Genomic DNA, 23483 nt, shown 5'->3' with positions numbered 1-23483 from the left:
TTTTAGAATATCTGCAAATGATAAAACAAAAAAATTCAATATTTTCTTATTGCTTATGAAACATTAGAAAAGAAAAAGAAGTTTTTCAAAACTGCAGCCAGGGAATGAACATCGAAGGATCTCAGCTTCAGAGGTCTCTCTTTTAATCCAAATAGTTTGTGTCTAATCGCCATGATCTTCTGGCACATTTTAATATTAATACTAAGTCACAAATGGTGGGATGGAAACGATGGAGATGGGAGTCCTTCTGTCCATTTGAAAAGCATCCACTCTTCTAAGCCTGTTTGGTAGAATGTCATTTTAAATAAGCGTTAGCTTGGAGGAGGTTTATTGTTTTAAACCACAGGCTTTATATTACCTAAAAAAAAAAAAAAAAAAAAAAACCAACAACTCTCAGCCGCAAGTTGGATGCTTCTGGCAGCCATACAAATCTAGCACCACCCAGGGAGGGAGCATGTTTGCCTCTCTGCTCACTTCTGCCAGAGTAGAGGAATGCTGGACACCCAGAGACAAGGGAGGCTGCCGCACGCCACGCCACAGCCGAGTCCCACACGTCCGGCTTCCTCCTTTTGAGACACACAGGTAAGAACTCCATAGTGCTGAACTGAAGAGAGCCTGCATAGCATGAAAGCCGCTAAAAGCCAAGTGTCCTGCTCTAAAGGTGTGTGAAAGGCCTCTTGGAGAGCATTAGGGGCTCAGGTCAGCTTAGATAATAAGGTTCTTAACGCTAGTCGATTAATTCCTGAAAAGGTCCTATCTCTCTATATCTTCGTATTTTTTAGCACACTTAACTATATGGCATTAAAAGAAACTAATCAGTAACTAAAATGTTTATTTATTTGTGACAAATCCGAGTCTAGTTAGAAGTCTGTTATTGGCTTTTGTCCAAAGCTCTAAGATCTTACATCAGGCTTTGTCACCAGAGCAATGAAGTACTGTACCATGCAAAGTTCAGTTCTCAGTGCTAGCATTTTAAAATAAAGCAAGTGGATCAAAGGTAAGGCTGCAGTAGACAGTGCTCCCAATACCACAGGCAAGAAAAATTTCCATAATATTGTGAGAGTGCCCAAATATAAAGCTATTATCACAATTTGTGGTCTCCATGCATCTTTTATATCACAAACTCTGCTTTCCCCTCAGATGTCAGAAACTGAGTTGGAAAAGATAAAAGTAAGAACAGCCGAGCATTTTGAAAATGACAAAAATAACATTCCTTGGTTAAAAGAAGGTAAGTCGTCTTCTTCTGGACTTTGTTTCTACTGCATTAAAAATGGTGCTTTTGCTTACAGTCAGAAAATGGCTTTGGCAGGGCTTGGGGAGAGGCAAACCCCTACGGTTCAAATGAGTCCAGCATTCGAACTTTCTGTTGTTATTCACATGTGGCCCAAGCTGGAGAATAAGGATCTCCGGTGTTGGAATTCTGTAGTCTTTGGGTTGCAGCAAACAGATGTCATGATTTTTGAAAGACTTAACATGATATATAGACATTAAAGCAGTGGTTCTCAACCTATGGGTTGCGACCCCATTGTGGGGGTCACATATTAGGTATAATTTGCAACAGTAGCAAAATCACAATAATGAAGTGGCAACAAAAATAATTATTTGGTTGGGGATCACAACATGATGAGCTGGGGAAGGTTGCAGCCTTAGGTAGGTTGAGAATCACTGCTCTGTAGGGTCTGAAGGGTCTAGAGATGCATTTTCCTTAGCTCCAAAAAGATGATGTAATTTGAGGATTAAATAATCATCACAGAAAGGAGGGGGTGTGCTGTCTGCAAGAATGTCTACAAATAGAATCACCATTCAGTGCAGTTAAAGAAGCTACCTTCCCCAGAGGAGGATGCTGCGACCACAGGCCCAGCATGCGTAAGGGCGCTGCTTGAAATACACAAATCAATATGTTCTCCTTTGATGAGTACGAATTAGTGTTACTTCTGAAAATATGCCTAGGCTCATGATTATTTACTAGAAGTCTTGTCTTTATAGCTTTTTTATTTTTATGGACATCGTTATGCCTCTTAAAGGAAACCAATTTGAAATTTTATCTAAATAGGCACGTGCGTCTTTTTCAAGACACACTTCTGTCACAAAGGAACAGCTCTTGTTTTATAAGGTCAAGGGAGAGTCTAAGGAATGCCATGAGAAGGTGATACAAACTCCAGACAATTCCGATGGCGTTAAGCACCTGACGTGTTTATTGGCATTTACCGGTTATTTATGCTGAATCACCCTGACCAACCTATGAAGCAGTTATTATCAATAATTCACCAATGAGAAAACTGATCCTTGAAGAGTCCAAGGAACTTGCCTAAACTTGCAAGATCAGGAGGTGTGAGAGCTGGGACAGGATCCAAGACTATGGAACTTGACAGTACATGGGCTTAACCATCACCTGACCAGGCTAAGGGGAAAAGATGGTTCAGTCTTCCGTCAGCACAAAATCTATGCTCAAAAGAACACTTTCGTACAGTGCTTAAATTAATGGTAACAAGCAATGTTTCCATGCTCTCAAATCCTTAATCCCATCCTACCTCCATCCACATTTTGAAAGCATTCTCTCTAAAATAATAATAATTATTTCTTTTGTCCAATTGGGCAATAGTTAATTAATGGTTATGGCTCCTCCTTTTAAGAGACTTTATTTCAGGGGGCTAAGAAGTGTTTGCCATGCAAGCATCAGAGCCTGAGTTTAGATCTCCGATACCTATATAAGGATTCAGTCATGGCAGCAAATGCCTACAATCTCAGAACTCAGGCGGCAGAAAGGGGTGGATCCCTGAGGGCTGTTTGCCACAGCCAGATGAACTGAACCAGTGAGCTAGCTCCAGGTTCCATGAGAGTCTCAAAAATTAAGGCACAGAGCAATTAAAGAAGACACCCAGTGTCAACTTTTGGCTGTCCCCTCTTTCTCATTCTCTCTCTCGTTCTCTCTCCCTCTCCCTTTCCCTTTCTCCCCATCTCCCCTCTCTTCTCCCTCTTTCTCCTCATTCCCTCTTTCTTCTCTCTGTCCCTACCTTCTCCTTCTTCTCCCCCACTCTTCTTTTCCTTCCTCCTTTCCTACATCTCTCTCTCTTAATACCTCTTTTATTTCTCCCTCTTCTTCCTCTCCCCATCTCTGTCACATACATTTACCCCATCTCTCTCTCTCTCTCTCTCTCTCTCTCTCTCTCTCTCTCTCTCTCACACACACACACACACACACACACACACATCTCTAGAATACCCCTATAAAATATATTTGAAATCATTTCCCCAAAAAGTTACAGAACTAGAAAATTATCTGATTTATAGTTATCCAAATATCTCTTATATGGAATTTTTAAAGGTAAAGGGGAAAATATGAACTTGGGTCAAAGACTCCAGGTTTTTCTTGCAAATCTCAAGTCTATTAACAGAATCTTTGCTACTGCATACCATGAAGTTCATATTATTTATTTAGAATTTAATTGCACCATGCTGTAGATGTATATAGAAAAAAACGATGAAACCGATAGACCAATCGTTTCCAAAGAATTTTCTTTTAAAAAAATTATGCCCATTAAGTAGAACTTAGGCATTCAATTCTTGTAATCTATAAAATCTAATTTCCCAGGTGACCTGTTTTTATCCCATTTGGACACTTCATTTAAGCTATACTCAAATTATGTTTACAATATTTCATAAAAGGAAATGGAGCCAGATGCTCGATGACAACATCTTAATTGGGAATTATCAGGATGAGTTAGTTTCAAACATAAATGTCTCTCATTTTTTGTGGCTAAAAAAAAGTGTATGGGTTGTGGGGGGAGGGGAAGGAGGGAGACTAATAGGATCAGCAGAAAGAAGACAGGCATCCTTGGCCTTAAATCTCAGTTCAGCTGCTACCCAACTGTGGCTGTATCTTGTTGATTTATCATCATTGGCCTTAGTTTCCTTGTTGGGGTTAGACTGTGTACACTGTATGAAGAATGGGGGGCCTATGATTTGTATGTTTCTTGCTCTCTTGAAACATGACTGAGAAATAGTATTTTTGAGAGCTTAACTTACTCTTGGAAATGCCTGTATTCATAAGTACTACGTATCTTTTATCTTTTATCAGATTATTTGTGATATTGTATTTGTTCCCTTACACGACCTACTGTGCAATAGAGTTGTCCCCATCTTACAGCTTGAGGAACTGAGGTTAAGAGAGATCTGGGTCATGCTCAAACTTGTAAGACTGATGAATTACAAACATAATTTCAAACGCTTGCCTTCTACTTTTAAATTCTTTTGCTGTTGTTGTTGTTAAGGTACTTTGTCATAATAACTTCCCCAAATCCTTTCAATCAAAATCCATTTTTTCTCTACCACACTACTTAAAAAAAAATTGAAAACCATGCTTCAAGTTGCTCAGCAAATATTTTTTTCTTTGAACGAACAGCATGAAAACTTCTGGAACAGTGAGTGCCTCTCTCTGTTTCCCAACTCAATAGCTCTAGGTCAAAACATCCCATGATGTGAGCAGGCCTAAAGCAAGTTCTCACTGGGATAGTCAATACAGGATGCCCAGAGAGTACTTAACTTCTGTGAGCATGTACCCAGGACCAGACACCATGACCACCCTGATGCAGACTGGCACTGTTCTCAGTTCTCGTTCTCAGACCTGTGTGCACTCAGTGCACTGTCAGCAAACATCTACGCACTGCACTGTTATGGGAGAGAAGGTATGGAGATGGTAAAGGCCAATAAAGGAAACACACCGCATCCAAGGAGCTGAGGACTTGATCATCTTGACTTTGATGAAAAGCTCTTGCTTGACCCTCTCTTATGTAGGCAGGCCATAGGCCTGACAGCTTCCATGGTGACCTCAAGTAGCAGACGAAAGCTACACTCGAGACTATCAGCAATAAACAGTGTTTGCATGACACTGCTAGAAATGCACTAATTTAACATGAACTGAATTTTATTTCCTCCTCTCTCAAACAACCTACAAATCTACAAGCATCAGTGCTACCTACGAATTCTGGACTTGCCAATGCTCAGTCTGAGATGGCTGTGTATCTATGAATCAATACCTATGAACTTATCATCTACCTACCTACCTACCTACCTATCTACCTACCTACCTATCTATCTACCTACCTACCTACCTACCTACCTACCTACCTACCTACCTATCTACCTACCTATCCATCTACCTACCTATCTATCTACTACCTACCTATCTATCTACCTACCTACCTACCTATCTACCTACCTACCTACCTACCCACCCACCCACCCACCCACCCATCCATCCATCCATCTATCTATCTATCTATCTATCTATCTATCTATCTATCTATCTATCTATCTACTTGTCTAACTAGTAATCATCTATCTATATATAGACCTTCTATTATTTATCTATATCTGTCTATGTACCTGTTGAGCTAACTATATATCTATCAACTCACATGCATACTTTATCTATCTATCTATCTATCTATCTATCTATCTATCTATCTATCATCTATTTGTCATCTCTCTACCTACCTATCTATCATCTATCTATTTTGTATCATTCATACTTTCTATAATATACCTATGGCTGTCTATATACTTACATACCTATGCATATAGCTATTTATTTACTTAAGCATACTGTCTGTCTATCAGTTCATCAATCTAACTCTCTATCTGCCCATATACCTATGTATCATCTCTCATCTCTCTGATCTCTGCATCCAAAAAATGTAATTAATGGTACAGGTAGATCCATAGAAATCATCCCAAAGAATAGGGCTGCTTACATTGCAATACGACTTCCAGGTACTACCCTTTGGGAATCCTTGTTCTGAGATAATGAGAGAGCAGGGCAATGTTGTAAAATAAGCAGCAGAAAAGATCAGATGCTTCCCAGAGGAGTAGATTCAGGGAGGCTGAAGGGACTACTGGGAGCCACCTTACCAGGGAGGATGGAAGGGAATACTTTGGTACACAGTACCTTGCTCTTTGCTTGTGCATTAGCCAAATGAAGAGGGAAGTTATTTCAGTTCCAACCTGCTTTCATCAAGATAGGCCTTGACTCCATAGTGCCCTCCACATCTGAGAATAAGAACCAGTACATTGAAACATGGGGCACAAAATGGGGTAGGAGAAGGGGGAAGGGGGAAGGATTAATTCTTTCAGCAGCCCCAAGTAAGGAAAGCAAGATCTGGATAAAACTCATAACAAGGGCAGAGAGAAAATAGGTCCCAATGTGAAAAACTATATGGAGGAGAAATTGATATAACATAGAAATTGGGGTGGAAATTACAGGTGGAATAGGATGGTGTGCAATACCCCATTAAGTCAGGGAGCATTCTGGGTAAGCATTTCAGTGCTTCTACCTTACGCCATTTGATACAGACGAGAAACATCCAGATAGAGGGATAGGAGCTTGAAATTGTGGCCATTTACAGTTTAAAATCACAGTACCACCAGTGTTTGAATTGCACACAATTTCTTAGAGTGTCTCGGGGGACACTGGAAATCTTGATTTTGATGGGAAACTTCCTGATGGCTAAGGATTAAGTAATAATAGCAACAATAATAACAACAACAGTCAAATACCATGTAGGACAAATGAAACCAGGCTGTGTGGCTCCATTTCAAGGGGCAGGTTGCCCATTTGTGAGTTCTGTTTTCAGAGTTTATACCTCTAAATATCTTCTAACATAATTTTCTAGTATTTTGTAACTATTGCTCTATGGGCAGAGATATCTAGTTATCCACCCACCACTATTCACAGAGATGTGCATATTAATTCAAGAGCAAAGTCTTGATAGAAGTCAGGATGTAAACTGAGGAATAGAGAAGAAATGTAATAGTCCTTAGAGAGAACCGTTGCCAGAAGTTGTGTTAGTGGAGCTGGCTCTGTCTGGCTGTCACAAGCAGAGGGAAGAAACAGAAACAACAACAACGACGACGATGACAAAAACAGCAGCAACAACAACAACAACAAAGAATAAAGTCTCAGCCCAGCGTTCTCTCAGCATACAACGGCAGTGACTTGGACTTTTGAAAACATATGTTATCTTTCAGTCAAATCTAGAAGCTAGTAATTTTAACTACTGTAAGACAACATAGAGGCCACCATATCTACATTTCCAGAGTTCTCCTGTTCAAGCAATGCCTCAACTCTCTTTACTTGCAACGACATTGGGAAAGTAACAGACTTACATTTATCAACACTCATTGAAAGAAAGTTGTTCATCAATTTTAGGTTATGAACATGATATGATTCCAAAATAATGATTGTATTCAATTAGGAACCATTTGATGGGAGTCCTCTTGACTATATACACAACATGGAAAGTGAGGAAACACTGCAAAAAAAGAAGTTTCTGCTTCTGAGAAAAATTCCTGTCTAGCTGCTCTATTACAGGGCCCAAAGAGTAATCCAGGCAAATTCTGCCACTTGGATAATACCCATTTCAAAAGACTGATTTCTTTTTTAACAGCTAGCTTAAAAATTAAGCCACAGTATTGTGCGTTTTAAATTGTTGGTTCATTTGAATAGCCTATGCTGAGACATTTTACTTTAGATACATTTTATTCTTTTCTTTTTGTTACTTTTTAATTGGATATATTTCTTTATTTACATTTTAAATGTCATCTCCTTTCCTGGTTTCCTGTCCATAAGCCTCCTATCCCCTCCCGCTCCCTCATAAGGGTGTCCCCCCATCCACCCCCCTTCCCACCTGCACTGGGGGTCCAACTTTGGCAGGACCAAGGGCTTCCCCTTCCACTGGTGCCCAACAAGGCCAACAGTTGGAGCCCTGGGTCAGTCCATGTACGGTCTTTGGGTAGTGGTTTAGACCCTGGAAGCTCTGGTTGGTTGGCATTGTTGTTTTTCTGGTGTTGCAAGCTCTTTCAATCCTTTCTCTAATTCCTCCAACAGGGGTCTGGTTCTCAGTTCAGTGGTTTGCTAATAATATTTGCCTCTGTATTTGACATGCTCTGGTTGTACCTCTCAGGAGAGATCAATATCCAGTTCCTGTCAGCATGCACTTCTTAGCTTCATCAATCTTATCTAGTTTTGGTGACTGTATATATATATATATGGGCTATATGCAGGGCACGCTCTAAATGGCTGTTCCTTCAGTCTCTGCTCTAAACTTTGCCTCTATATACCCGCCTATGGATATTTTTATTCCCCCTTTTAAGAAGGAGTGAAGCATCCACATTTTGATCATCCTTCTTCTTGAGCTTCATGTGGTCTGTGGATTGCATCTTGGGTAATTCACGCTTTTGGGCTAATATCCACTTATCCATGAGTGCATACCATGTATGTTTTACTGTGATTGGGTTACCTCACTCAGGATGATATTTTCTATTTCAATGCATTTGCCTATGATTTTCCTGAAGTCATTGTTTTTGATCACTGATTAGTATTCCACTGTGTAGATGTACCACATTTTCTGAATCCATTCCTCTGTTGAAGGGCATCTGGGATTTTTCCAGCTTCTGGCTATTATAAATAGGGCTGCTATGAACATAGTGGAGCATTTGTCTTTGTTTTATGTTGGAGCATCTTTTGGAAGTCAAAATATCACTATTTGCAGATGATATGATAGTATACTTAAGTGACCTCAAAAGTTCCACCAGAGAACTACTATACCTGATAAACAACTTTAGCAAAGTGTCGGGGTATAAAATTAACTCAAACAAATCTGTAACCTTCCTCTACTCAAAGGATAAACAGGCTGAGAAAGAAATTAGGGAAATTAAACCCTTCACAATAATCACAAATAATAAAAAATACGTCGGTGTGACTTTAACCAAGCAAGTGAAAGAACTGTATGACAAGAACGTCAAGTCTCTGAAGAAAGAAATTGAAGAAGATCCCAGAAGATGGACAGACCTCCTATGCTCATGGATTGGCAGGACTAATATAGTAAAAATGACCATTTTGCCAAAATCGATCTACAGATTCAATGCAATTCCCATCAAAATTACAATTAAATTCTTCATTGAGTTAGAAAGAACAATTTACAAATTCCTTTGGAATAAAAATTAAAACCAGGATAACGAAACTATACTCAACAGTAAAAGAACTTCTAGGGGAATCACCATCCCTGACCTCAAGCAGTATTACAGAGCAATAGTGGTAAAAACTGTATGGTATTGGTACAGAGACAGGCAGGTAGATCAGTGGAACAGAATTGAAGACCCAGAAATGAACCCACACACCTATGGTCACTTGATCTTTGACAAAGGAGCTAAAACCATCCAAAGGAAAAAAGATAGCATTTTCAACAAATGGTGCTGGTTCAACTGGAGGTCAGCATGTAGAAGAATGCAAATCAATTCATTCTTATCACCCTGTACAAAGCTTAGATCCAAGTGGATCAAGGGCCTCCACATCAAACCAGATACACTCAAACTAATAAAAGAAAAAGTGGGCAAGAGTCTCAAACACAAGGGCACTGGGGAAATTTTCCTGAACAAAACACCAATGGCTTATACTCTAAAATCAAGAATCAATGAGTGAGACCTCATAAAAGTGCAAAGCTTCTGTAAGGCGAAGGATACTGTCATTAGGAGAAAATGGCAACCAACAGATTAGGAAAAGATCTTTACCAACCCTACATCCAATGGAGGACTAATATCCAAAATATACAAAGAACTCAAGAAGTTAAACTCCAGAGAGCAAAAAAAACCAATTAAAAATGGGGTACAGAGCTAAACAAAGAATTCTCAGCTGAGGAATATCAAATGACTGGGAAGCACCTAAAGAAATGTTCAACATCATTAGTCCATTGTTGGTGGGATTGCAAACTGCTACAACCACTCTGGAAATCAGTCTGGAGTTTCCTCATAAAATTGGACATTGCACTACCTGAGGACCCAGCTATACCTCTCCTGGGCATATATCCTAAAGATCCTCTAACATACAACAAAGACACATTACAGGATAGAATAATTAGCTTTTATTGTGTTATAATAATATGTAATAATATGGCTAAAGAAAAGATAACAACAATATTGGTTTGTTTTCAAGTGGAGCTGACAGGAAAAAATACACATGAAAACATTTCCTGGGAGGTCACATAAATACAAACAACAGGATTGTCTTAGTCTCCCTCCATTTTATTCTAGGATAACAGAATGCTGAAGAATGTCAAAGACATTTAGTTTTTGAGAATTCTGGTTTCTGAGATTGAGAAGGCCATGGCTAAAATCTTTCTAGTTGCCCAGCACCTTTGTGTTATGTCTTTTCACCCCAACAAGCTTTTGAAGGTAATATATCCAAAGTCTGGCAGATGGTATAAAGAAACGTCTACACAGATAATTACGCAGAACCTCATCTAGCAAAATATGGTAACAGGAGAAGCATATAACATTGGAGATGGGGAAAAAAGAAGGGGATGAAGATGTGAGGAATCTGGTGTCTCTACCTCTGTGTGAGGCACCAGAAAGAAAGGAGTGGAATGCTGGCTCCTGGTGTGTGATGACACCATAGTAATGCTTAGAGAATGAGAGACATGACTGTGAAAGGAAATGACTAGAGGAAGGAGAGTGGATGATGTGGGTAGAACAACTCGGGTGTAAACTGCCTCACAGCCCAGAAGGGAGGCTGAGATCCATGAACAACAAGAACCCATCTGTCTCTTTAGGAGCTTGAGAGTGAGACCACATAGCCAGGATGCCACTCCTCAAATAAACAAGCTCTCTATCAAGGTCTGTCTCTTCAGTCCCCATCCTTCAGACTCCAAGTCCCCAGAAAGAACGGTCAACATCTTCAGCCAAAAGTTTCCCTTCTGATTAGTAAAGACTCAATAGACAGCATCTGGTAAATGATTTGTCAGAGTGAAATGGGTTGTCGAATCAAAAGAAAGGTTAAGGGATCTGTGCTGCCTCCAAACATTACTACCCTAAGAGTCTCTCCTGTAGTATGTGGATTCCCAGCATCTCTCTCCTTGAGGAGGAAGATTTTCTCAAGAACCTGACATGGTAGCAATAAAACTCTCAACATTTCACAAAAGACGACTTACTTTAAGTGAATCAGCCCTTCTACTAAACCTCAAATATCAGATTATTTTATATTTAAAAAGTTCAGGGAAAGATGAGGTTTTTTGTGTTTAAGAGATCAAGGAATTAAATTCCAGAGGCACAGCTGCAGCTGGTAGTCGAAGTTTTGTTCTCATTAAGCCTAGAAGGGAGTGAATTCATTTGGTGGAAAACGATGACGTGGATCCCAATGGACGGCTGAGAAGATGTCATGTCAGCCTCGAGACTCTGACAAGATGAATTAATCAGTGTGAAGACCCATAAGTTGTTCAGTCGCAGATTTAAAGACTCTCTTTCGATGAGGATGGGACAGTACATCAAATCCAGAGTGATCTCAGTTCGTCGTTATTAATTGCAGTTTTATGAACTAGGAGTGAAACAATCCATGCTGACCAGGAGCCAATCCATTTTACCTCACCAGGAAGGAGAAAAATGATAGACAAGAAGAACCTGGGCAGTTTCTACCTTCTAACAGAGAGTGCCCAAGCACCCCTCAATTTTGAGTGTGTCACAACAATTGCTGATGTGATATATCTAATCAATGTTGGTAGAAAGAGTGATCTTACTGTCAGAGGGGGAAAAGTATCTTCCATTCGATGCCTCAGGGATAAGGACATTACATTTTCTGGTAAATTCTCAAAGACACTTTACATTTATATGATTATGGCTCATTTCTTTTAGCTTCTGAGCTACATTTAGAGGAAATACTTCCTAATAAAATGTACCTACATGAGGTGATCACCAGACCATTAGTTTCAAAAAAAAAAAAAGAGGGAGGAGGAATATAAGTAGAGAAAACGAAGATATCATCCTGTAGATGGCATCAACGGTTTCTGACATTATTTAAGTCTGCCAGAAAATAAATGCACAGCAGAGACAAGAATCAAGGGCAATGACTGTAGTTTTGCTAGTGTGTAACCTCTAGGAAGCAGAAGAGACAGTTCATGGAAGCACAGTATCACCATCAGGCAGCAACAGACTTCCTCCTTTACCATCTTCCCATGCCAGTATGGCTGGAGAAGCAGCACTGTAGAAGTTGAGAGTGATATTTCCTAAATTCTAGTCTCCAATTACAGGCAACATGGCCTGTACTGTATGTCCTTGTTTAATTAACATTTATCATCATCATCATCATCATCATCATCATCATCATCATCATTATTTTGCTGCTGCTTCTGAAAGTTTTTGTACCTTATACTGACTTTGGACTCATTCTCTTCCCCCCTCTGGTGCTGAGCTGCTGACTATGTACCACGATGCTTGACTCCGTACTTTCCCATGTAGTAGGATATACGAGGTAGGAGGCATACTGCTTTAGTAGGAATGACAGGAAACCAGATTTTAACCAGACATACAAAGAGATACATGAAAACATCTTCTCATGTTTAAATTTCATGAAATGTATACAGTCTACAGCTGGGGAAACCATTTCAGTCATAAAAGAGTCTGCTTGTGTGAAAGCTTGATTCAGATCCCCAGAACTCACAAGAAGAACCAGTTAGAGCAGTGCAATTCAGTACTAGTACTGCATGGTAGGAGGCGGAGGTAGAGGCGGGAGGATCCCTGGAATCTCAGGGCCAGCTAGATCATTCTTCATGGTACAGCCCAGTGAGGGATCTGGTCTCAAAGGATCAGTGGAAGGTTCCTGAAGACCAATGCTTCCGACCTCCACATATACACACATGCAAATGCTTCTGCATGTGTAATGGTGAACACAAAAACAACTAACATACGAAATAGATGGAAATAAATAAGATCTATGTAAATAAATCCCTGTAGACAATGAAAACTGTAGCACATTCTGTATTCATTCCACATACTAATAAAAGTAAAAGGCACCTCCTTCCCACGTATCTGAAAGCTATTTTCTCACTTCAGTGTGTATATGTCTAGACTGATAGGATAACTTATTCCTACTGTAGAAGCAGAATTTAGTTGATAAAATATATGAAATCACATAAATCAAATCAGCAAATGTTTTCATCACAGAATTACACCAGGAAGACTCAACAGTTCCGATGCTCAAAGAACTTAGAATGCAGCTCGGGAAGGAAATGCTGGCATCATGGCCCAGTTGCCAGGCATTGGGCAAGCACAGGTTTATTAGCTGTACTTGAAATACAGTGGCATTGCAAAACTAATTGGGAAGAATCTTTTTCAGAGTGAAGTCTCACTCACTAAGCTGTAGGAGTATGCCCAGCTCCTTAGACAGACACAGATGTCTCTCTGAACACTGAAAAGGTGATGTGTCCTTGTTTGCTTTACTAATGGACTTAGCAGATCTGGATGAAAATAGCTACAATAAGGAGATGCTGCAAAACAACAAAAGTGTTGTGAAAATTAAGAGATTTCTTTTTCTCGTAAAAGAAATTTTAATGTCCTTTATCATCTAGTCATTAGAAAATAACAGTTAATCGTTTCTTTTAAAGTGATAGAATTTGGTGAAAGATAAACATAAAGGTAATAATGAAGAGCTCATTCATGTTCCTAAATAAATGCATATTGTTTAGTAATGGAGGCAGTAACACTGGGGTTGTTGGCTTTTCTTTTCTTTTTCCTTAAATAACACAATTTGAAGACACGGTGTATTTATAGGACAGAATCCATTAGCGCTATCAAAGTCAGCATGGTCTTAATGTTCTGAGATCCATAGGCCAGCCCTTGTAAATTAAAAAGCAACTGTTCAGCTTCTGGGTTCTAAGCCAAGGCAGCAAATGAAACTTCTATGATAAAACTGATTCCTTGACTTCAGGAACCAAGTGTGGTCCTCATCGCTGCCACACACAACTGTGAGAAGTCAATAATTCTTGTGACTTTAGAGATTAACTAATACTAATTGGGAATCAAGTTTAACCTTCAAAAACTCACAATAATAAAAGTTTCATGTTGGAAGACTAACAGGTACATGGCCACATCAATAGAATAAAATAATTTTATATACATTGAATAAAATCTAAATATACATCCCGTAGGTATGTTTATTTAACATCTTCTCTTTTTAAGAAAACACAGTCTTCTTTTATGGGATGAGCAAGTACAAATATCATACACAATGTCTATAACTGATGCCGGTGTGGTTTTCAGGAAGAGGGTGTGTAAGAAAGTTCACTCCTAAGTCAATGGATTTAAGCAAAAGAGAACTAATAAGAGATTGATAATTACTCAAAAGCATGGGTATGATTTTGTTTATTTATCTCTTTGTTAAAGCTACCTGACTACACTGGACTCAAAAATACACAAGTGCTCAAAAATAGTATAGATAAAGAAAAGAATCAGCTAATTCAGTCAAAGTAATTGCAGGTATATAAAAGAAAGGTCAAAGTGAGAAACATGAGGCGTTAAGCTGGGATGGAAGCCACAAGTAGAGTGTCACTAGCTGGTAATATTCTAAACTAGTGGAATGGAATGGCTGAGAGAGCACATGTGACAGAAGTCTGGGATGTGCCTTTTCTAAAACACAGTAGTCATGTTTGACTTGGTACATGCAATCCATGAATAGAAACAGACTCTGGCCATGCGATGACATGCTCTCAGTACCAGGCAGGCTATAGATACAAACTGAATGTTACAGAAGCTATAGTCTCTGCTTGGGCATAGAGGCAGGAATGCATGGAGGTCCTACAGAGAGGAAAATCTGTTCTGTGCTTTAGAAACAACATGTAATTTGCCAGACTTTATGGGCATGGGTTGGAAGAGGTTGGACACATGACTGTTCAGAAGTGCACTGAATCCATGAATGAGGGGGAATAATTTCCCAGTCGGGAGTGGCTGTGGGAACAGCAGTGATCGAAAGGGACTCAGAAGAGATTGCCAGCCCCAAAACTTTGCTCAGAGACTAGAGAAGAAGAACTGAAGGGGAGATGCATTGTCAAGACTCTATTCTGGACTTGGGTGGAATTTCTAATATGTATCTATTGCTACATATATGTCTCATATAAATCATGTATATTTAATTCATAAAGAATGATAAGATGCAAATGGCAAAAATCATTGCAAATTGGAACACATCTACCACATGTCATAACTTCTCCATAAAAAAGCCATACCATGCATCTCGTACATGCTTCAAATATTGTAAAGTGTACACACACATAAGTATATCATTTTAAAGTCAGACTAAGCAATGTATGAATAATATGATTTCCTGACTCATAAATTACCATGAATAACTTCCTCCATCAATAAATGCGGAATTGCATCATTATTTCAGTAGCTAAATGCACAGCGTTGCCTTAAGTAACAAAATTACACATCCCAGTTGCTTATTGTACGAATCTTCACATTATTTTATTTTTGCTCTTAATCTCAAAGAATTATGGTACTATACACTTTGAATTTTGTTATAGATGGGCTGAGCTACAAAGTCATGCACCTAATAAAGTTCCGTGGGATGAAGAATAAAAGGCGTTCTTATCATCATCAACCAAAACTTGACTTGTCCTATGCTCTGTAGATGTGTTGAAGATGAATGAATGAATGAGTGAATGAATGAATAAAATCTGGATTTTTAACAAAGAAAAAAAGGCGTTCTTATAAGTATTGTTGAGTTGTTTAGCCAACCCTTGATCCATGCTGCTGCTTAATACTAATTATTTGGTGATAAACGATTTTATGCTTAAGCTTATTTGAGTTCAGTTGTTCTGTTAGTTGAAATCTGTCTGATCCGGGTATCAGGCAGACTAGGTAGTTATGAATGGGTAGTAACTACTTACAACTTTTTCTAAGTTATTTTTGGCTCCATTCTCCTTCTTCCACGAGGACCTGTGTGGTTTCTTCATCTATTTCCATATCACCGAGAGCACAGGCATTGCAGTGTTTGTCAGTGGTGAGTTGTGTAATTATCATTAAATGAACTTGAACAGGGACTTCCTGTTCTTTCATATAGTGCAGTCAGTTAAGGAGCACAGGTAGAGAGATGACATCAGGGGGAGGAGGGAAGCAAAGGGGATTAAGGAAGTCAATGAAACCTTCATTCAAGAAAATTACAAAGCCTCATAAACTGAGTCTTTGAATGGTGGACGGTATTCTTTTGGAATAACTGGCATTTCTGAAGAGCTGAGAGACTGAGAAAAAAAGCCAGAAGACTGAGTACATAAGAATATCTTCCCAGAGCCAGATGGGATTCTAGATAAAAATAGGCAAGAAGTCAAAGGTCATCCACTTATTTCCTAAAGGGCCTTCTTGTTCTTATGTTAATATTCTGAGTAATCCTGCAAGGTTGTTTGTGGAATCCTTCTTCCCTGGGCTAACTCTGTTCTTACTCCTGCCCTGAGACACTCATTGGAATTCAGTGTGTGTCATAAGAATATTTGAAGTGAGGAAACAAAACTGAAATGGTTCCATTAATTTTACCACTGAGTAATCATGGCCAGGTATAGAAGATACATCTCTCTTTTCGGTACTTAGTCACTATCTTTTATTCCCTGATGATTGCAGATATGTCAAAGTTTTACAAATGCCATTGCTTTCAGAGAAATAGATTGCTATGTGAAAAAGAGAAAATGACATAGACACTCTTACTTGTAAGCAAAGCCAAACTAACACCATCGTATTGTTCTGCCACACCCAAGGAAAGCACAGATGTTACAGGTTACAATTTCTAGCTAAAGTTAATAATATTCCTCAATCAGAAAGACAAGCAAGAAAGACACTGTTGCAGGAAGATCATCATGATATTAAATTTTATTGTCAATAGGATATGTAGCTATTTTTCCTATCAATTTATATAACTTTTCTCTGTTACCATAAAATATAGTTCTGTATCATTCCAATGGAATTGTTTACACTTTATAGTAAACGTGTGCACAAATGCTTATTAATGACTTGATAGTAAGTACACATATTTACATACGGTCATATAAAATATTACTGATGTAATTGTTTACTTTATAACACAATGTTGTTTACTGTACTTTTTGTATATAAGTGTGGCATGCATGCAAGTTCACAGGTGGATGCAAGCATGTGAGTATATGTGTTTTGGTGTGTGTGTGTGTGTGTGTGTGTGTGTGTGTGTGTGTGTGTGTATGTGTGTATAGAAGCCCAAGGTTGATATTGGTTCTATGGTTCAACGGTGGTTCTATGGGTCTCTATCTTATTCCCTGAGGCAGGTTCTCTTGGTTGAATTAAGAGTTTGCCAGAATGGCAAATCTAGTTAGGCAACATGCTCTGGTGAAACCCTTTCTCTGTCTCCCTAGAATTACATTCAGACCTCATCCTTATGTTGCTCAGTGGAGACTGAAGCATCTCTCAGACCTTACTCTATTCTTCTAAGTAGACTCTTTTTGATGACACCCAAAGGTTTTTATCATATTTCTATGGTACAAATCTGTTAAGGACATGTGAATCAAAGGGAAGTAATGAGCTAAAAAGCTGTTTAGTGTGCATGACAAACATCTTCTTGTGTTCTTCTATTTGGTCTAAAAGAACAAAAAGCAGTCTTTCGGTTGCACAGCCTGCACAAGGGATTTACTTCTTTCAAGAAGATAAAACCATTATAATTTTGGTAATTAGCTGCAAACATATTTCTTTTATTAGGTAATTTTGAATCATAAATACTCCAAGCTTTTTGAAAAGACCGATTACATTGGATTTCTATCAAAGTGACTCTAACTTCAGAGGAACAAAAAAAAATCCCTTGAAGACTATTTTTTTAAGTCTAAATTCCATTGTGTAAGGGAGGAAGAGATTTCTTTGAAGCCATATATATGACTGACAAATCTGAATGAATTCTCAGAAATGAAGCACGGCCACTGTGAGCCATTACACAAAATTGATGTGAGAGCTGAAGAATGAGAGAACAGAAAATATTAGATACATTTTTCATACTTTTTCTTTTCAGGAAACCAAAAGACAAGATACCTGAACTACAGTAGAACAGGTTATATTTTACTCAAAACTCAGTAAGTATTACTGCACAGAGACAAATGCAGCTCATCTTGAGCTGTTTCTAGCCTATTGCCAGAGAGCGTGAGAAGCATCGGGGTAAAGAGGATCCTGAATGGGCTAAGGGCAGCAAGTGTGTCAGGGTAGCAGGGAGACAAAGCATAGCCCTTTTGCAAGGGATTTGCCCTTCCAGGCTACTTATAGCAACAGTACAGTGCTAAGGGGATGTCTCAGAAACCCTAACAGTAGAAAGGGAGTGAGGTTGAAGAAATAGCAAAAGTATAATACATAATAAAAAGTACAAGGCTAGAGCCCTGTGGATGTTAGATCATTCAGAGCAGCAATGTGTGTGTGTGTGTGTGTGTGTGTGTGTGTGTGTGTGTGTGTTTAGCCTAATCTTGTCTTAAGAATTTATGTGTTGCAATTCATTTAGCTGTTTAAAGCGATTCATTCAGGGTGGCTGTTGCTATTCTATCCAGCCTAAGAACAGAAGGAAGAGCAGGCCACAATACACTTACCCCTTTATCAATATGGGCTATCTGGGGAGCTGGTTTTAAGTCACTGATACCCTGACTCCAGAGATTTTTATGTAAGCCATCAAAACATATGAAAATACTCTGTAATGATAAAAGTTGTTTCGAGACTATTCTTTTTCTTTGAAAGACTCAAGTAATGGAGAACCGTATTGATTTCAGTTTAACCCATGTAACATTGGCAGTGAAACTTCAAACAGGAATGGATCAGTTGTAGGAATCCCATCGACTCCTGATGTTTGCTGTTCTTCAAAGACAAGAGCTTGTCCTCCTTGTCAGCTTTTGCTTTTGTTTTCAGGAAGGTTAATGCAGTTTTGATGGAAACAAGAACCAAATGCAAATCTTTCCGGTAAAGAATTTGGATTGGGGAAATTTCCACTTGAAAATTGTAGGGGGGGATTATGAAAATGAATCACGAGGATTAACAGATTCAAATATACTGGCTTTATCAAAATCACAGTGAATGTTTGTTCAAAGTTCATGAAGTCTTTCTAATGAGATAAATATTTCCCAAGAGACAAACATGACTTCTTTTTTTCATGCAAATTTGGGATGAGGTAATTGTTACTAAAAGTCATTCTCTCTCCCTTTCCTTCTCTCCCTTTCTACCTCCCTTCCTCCTGTACCCCCAAACACATCTAAGCTTCAAAACCATTAATAATCAGTGTCTTTGCCACCCAAAAACATGTAATAAAACCCCTCTTGGAACGACAAGAGATCGAACACGAAAGTGAAATGGATAATTGTGAGAGATTACTAACAGAACATACAGTAGCTGTCAATTTTTTGACATTTTAAGTTTTTCTTTGGAAATACATAGCCACCATGCAGATTTCACAGATGTTAACATTTTCCAACAGCTGCCTTCCCTTTATTCTTTTTGAGAAAACAAGAGTCACATATTCCTTTTCCTCTTTTATGCTGCAGAGTATCTGATTCTATCTTGAAATTCTCTGAACTAGACACTGAGACATCAGCTTTTATGGTAATAGCCACAACAAGCCCAAATCCAATATGTATCCAGTTACTATCCATCTCCCAGGTAGTGGGGTGACAAAGGAAATCCGCTCTGCAGCTGCATAACAGAATATGGAAGATGCTGGGACAAGTGGAATTTCAATTCAGCTCTGTCCTGTTCTGGGTCTGACCAATATAGAGCAAGTGTTATCCTACTTAAGATTCAAATCCTTCAGGGTTCTTCCTTTATATATTAGACTATGGCTTCTAAGAAGAAGGAAAATGTCTAGCAGTCTAGGTTCCAGTTGTACAGTCATTATGAGCGCTTACTCTCTGCTAGGCACAGAATATCAAAGACAGAAGGAAAGCTGAGGATGCAGCTCAGTCGAATCCCCAGAATGCCTGTTAAAAGGCAGATGAGGTAGAGAATGCCTGTTATTCCAGTGCTAAGAAGGCAAAGAGGGGCAGATCCCTAGATTCACTGGCCATTCAGTTTAGTCAAATGGTGGGTCTAAGCAAAATAATGATTTCAGATTCAATGAGAGACTTTCTCTCAAGATAAAGAAGATAGCAATTAGATGTTGACATCCAGTAACCATATTTACACAGGGACACATAGGCATTCATATATACAATTCACATTCATACACGGATACGTCCATACACCACAAAAATAATAAAGAACACACATAGACCTTACCACCACCACCACCACCACCACCACCACCACCACCACCACCACCACCACCAACACCACCAACACCACCAACAACAACAACACACAGAACAACCCAAGTCACCCAGCAGCTGACTAGATGTTTTCATTAGGCCTCTACACATGAATTCCATGCCTTCTACCCTAATAACAGAAGGACTCACAGTCTTTTCCTACCTTACCACATTAATATGTAATACTGATGTGGGGCTTGGATTAATTCATTCTATTTGCTGTCTCCTGGTCAGTCACAAGACTATTACCTGAGGCAGTTGAGGGCCTTATAGTATGGAAGCCTGAAAACCAAACTACAGCAACTGTCTCTTTAGTTTAATGCTCTGTTCTTCTGTTTATCTACATGGCAGGTCCAGTGAATAGATGGCTATAAGACTCATCTTGACTTCCTCTTTCCTGTTTCATGCTGGTGGGAGAATGGCATCAGGCATCCATTCTATAAACACTACATACCTCTATCTTCTAGACATTTTTCTGGGCTTACTCTAGAAATAATTAACATAATACTCATGATACCTGTAGTTCAATGGGAAACAGGAGGCACTTAATAAGTAAATATAAAGTATGTCTGGTGATGATTAGTGCCAGGAAGGAAAAGAAGAGAAAGGATAAAGAGGAATGGCAAGGAAGTCCACTCCAATTGAGTATGATACAGGAAGGCCCAAAAGGAAATAAGGTCAAGGTTTCCAGGGTAGAAAATAGCAATTACTATACGAAGTCTCAGTGCCCAGTGTGCTTAAGGCCGATGAAGCAGAATGAGCTGGCAGACTTCTAACTCTGGGTCAATGCAGGATCTGACAGAAGGCTTCGCAGATAATGATAAAACTATCGTTTTAATTCAGGAAGAATGGGAAGGTCTACGTGTAATAAAATGATTCAAAACATCGTTTTGAGAGATAAGAGATGAACAATTAAGGATTTTTATGAGAAGGGGAAAATGAGATTTTATGTGGAATCTGATGGGATAACTCGTACATGTCTGTTCAGGAAGCTTCCATCCCAAAGATAAACCATCCGCAGTGCTGTGGAACATTAAATTATAATCATGAGGTCACCCCTATTAGAATCATGCCAAATGTTCAACTAAAGTTATCACAGACTCAATCCAAAATACAATTAGGGTTAAAGAAGGATTTTAAACCTACCTAATGATTGACATCTATGAGTATTTTGAAGTATAATAGCCACCAATGAAACCGCAAGGGGGGATGTCCCAAACTGTGTTCATAGCCAAGTAAGAGTGGACATGAGAAAATGGTGAGGTGCAACATTGGTGAAGAGCTTTAAAGAATAGACGTTTATTTTGGAGCCATAATGGCATTTAGATATTTATATGAGTTGCAGTACTAAAGCAATGAGGATTTTCTGAGTTTCTACCAAGCATTTGTCATATATGTGAGTTCATTCTATTACCTCAAGCCATAAAAGGATCTTTAAAGTAGGGATGGGTCAGGGAAATCAAAGAACTAAATGGCCTGTCCAAGAATATTGAACTGATCAATGGCAAAGGCGGCATTCAAGCCAGTGTGGTTTAATTCACAAGCCTACAGTCATAACTATTAGACCAAGGAAGGTCAGATAATGAAATATGAGAAGGAATGGATAAGATCAAAAAGGTCCTTAAATGCCTTCCTTTAAGCCAAGGAGTTTGAAAGCAATGGAGTTGCCTTAAAGAAATTTATGGAAATGAATTACATGATCAGATGTGGTTTCTAGCAAATTCTTCTAGCGGGAGCAATACAGGCAAGAAGTGATAGATGGAATTCAGATAATGGCAAAGATAATGCCTAGGCTTGGCTCTTCTAGAAAGGAGGGCTTGAGACAGCGGTGAGCCTATTGTCTTATTTGGGCGTTTGCTTCTTTAGGGTAGTGTGTTGGTTACTTTTCTCATTTCTATTTCAAAATGGAATCAAAACAATTTAAGAGAAGGCATATTTATTTTGGGTCATGATTTCGTAAAGATTTCACTCCATCACAGTTTTGAAGGCACGAGCATGGAACAGGTGTGTCTAGAGGAATGTGAGGTGGGAGCTACTCACACAGGACAAAACAGAGAACAGAGGCCAAAACCAGAGTAAATGCAAGCCTCAAAGACCCATCTCCAGGCACCCATGTTTGTGAGCTAAGTACTATTTACTAAAGGTTCCTGAGCCTTAATAAAATATGCCATAAGTTGGGGACCAAGTATCCAAAATATGAACCTGGGGAAACATTTCAGATTGAACCCATAACATTCAATATCTGGCCTTCAAGGACTTATAGCTACCTCATGATGTCACCTCCCATTAATTCAACATCAAACTTCCCAAAGTCTCTACTGATACTCCAAGAAAACTCTGAGATGTAGGTTTGTAATTTAAAAAAATCAGGTTACATAAGTCCAATATACAGCACAGGGAAAGCATCTCCAATGCAAAGGGGAAGAATTGGGCATAGCAAGTGAATATTGCACCAATTTAGGGCAAACATGAGCTCCAGAAGATGGACGCCCAATATCTGAAAGATTGGATATCATGACAGGTTGTGCTGAGCTTGCTAACCTGTCCTCAGAGCCTTGATATTTGTAATATGGGTAGCCTCTCTCCTACCACCTCCACTTGGCACCTTAAGCTTTCTCAGGATATGATCCAATTTGCTGGCATCTTCAACCTGGAATCTTTACTGTCTCTTAGAATTCACCTGTAGAACTTCATGCATTTCATCCTGAAGAAAATTTGACTTCACGACACATTGTATAGCTCAGAGTTTTTTCTCTGAACTTTTATACAAATCCCCTGTGCCCCAATAATTCTTGATTTCAGGAGGACTGCAAATTAAAGATCATATGAACAATGCAAAGATTTGTATGTATCTTGGGAAGCAGCTGCCCTTTACCACCTCCCCTCATGGCTGCTCTTAGGTGGCTAAAGCAACAGGAAAAGGCTTCCTACATGGCTTTTTCTAGTAGAGGATTCTGGAATCTCTTTTTAGGTACTCTTTATTCAGGCACTTTTACGTCAAATTAAAGCATTTCAGATAAATTTTCATTCTTTGGTACCTTTGATAGGTCCCAAAAGATCACTCCCAAAAGATCTTCCAATTAATCACAAGCAAAGTAAGTGGTTCCATTTTCACAGCACTACTTTATTATGCATTTGTTTTAATTGAAAGTTACATATATGCATATAAGTTATTGTGATCAAATGCATTCCCCATTCACTTCCTTCCTATTCCTCCTCTATCCCATGAGCACTTCCCCCTTTAATTTTCATATGTTATTTATTTTACCCACTGAGTTCATTTATGTACATGAACATATATGTACATGAATATAGGATTATCTGCTAGAGCATGCTCAGGCTCTTTGGGTCTGTGTCCCTAAAGAAAACTGACACTTTCTC

The 23483-nt window shown here is 38.9% G+C and overlaps 1 protein-coding gene across 1 annotated transcript in view; it reads left to right on the top strand.

Moving 5' to 3' along the window:
- Positions 1-444: 444 nt before the first annotated feature.
- The window catches only part of Mdfic2 (MyoD family inhibitor domain containing 2), a 102514-nt gene continuing 79475 nt past the window's right edge, over positions 445-23483 (top strand). Inside the window, exons 1-2 of the mRNA XM_017593088.3 lie at positions 445-582; positions 1141-1228. Coding sequence (XP_017448577.2) covers positions 1141-1228 — 88 coding nt within the window. The 5' untranslated portion in view covers positions 445-582. The remainder of the gene's footprint in view (positions 583-1140; positions 1229-23483) is intronic.

The sequence above is a fragment of the Rattus norvegicus genome, chromosome 4 (genome assembly GCF_036323735.1).
Source record: "Rattus norvegicus strain BN/NHsdMcwi chromosome 4, GRCr8, whole genome shotgun sequence".
Lineage (NCBI taxonomy): Eukaryota > Metazoa > Chordata > Mammalia > Rodentia > Muridae > Rattus > Rattus norvegicus.
This window is presented reverse-complemented; position numbering and strand designations above follow the sequence as displayed.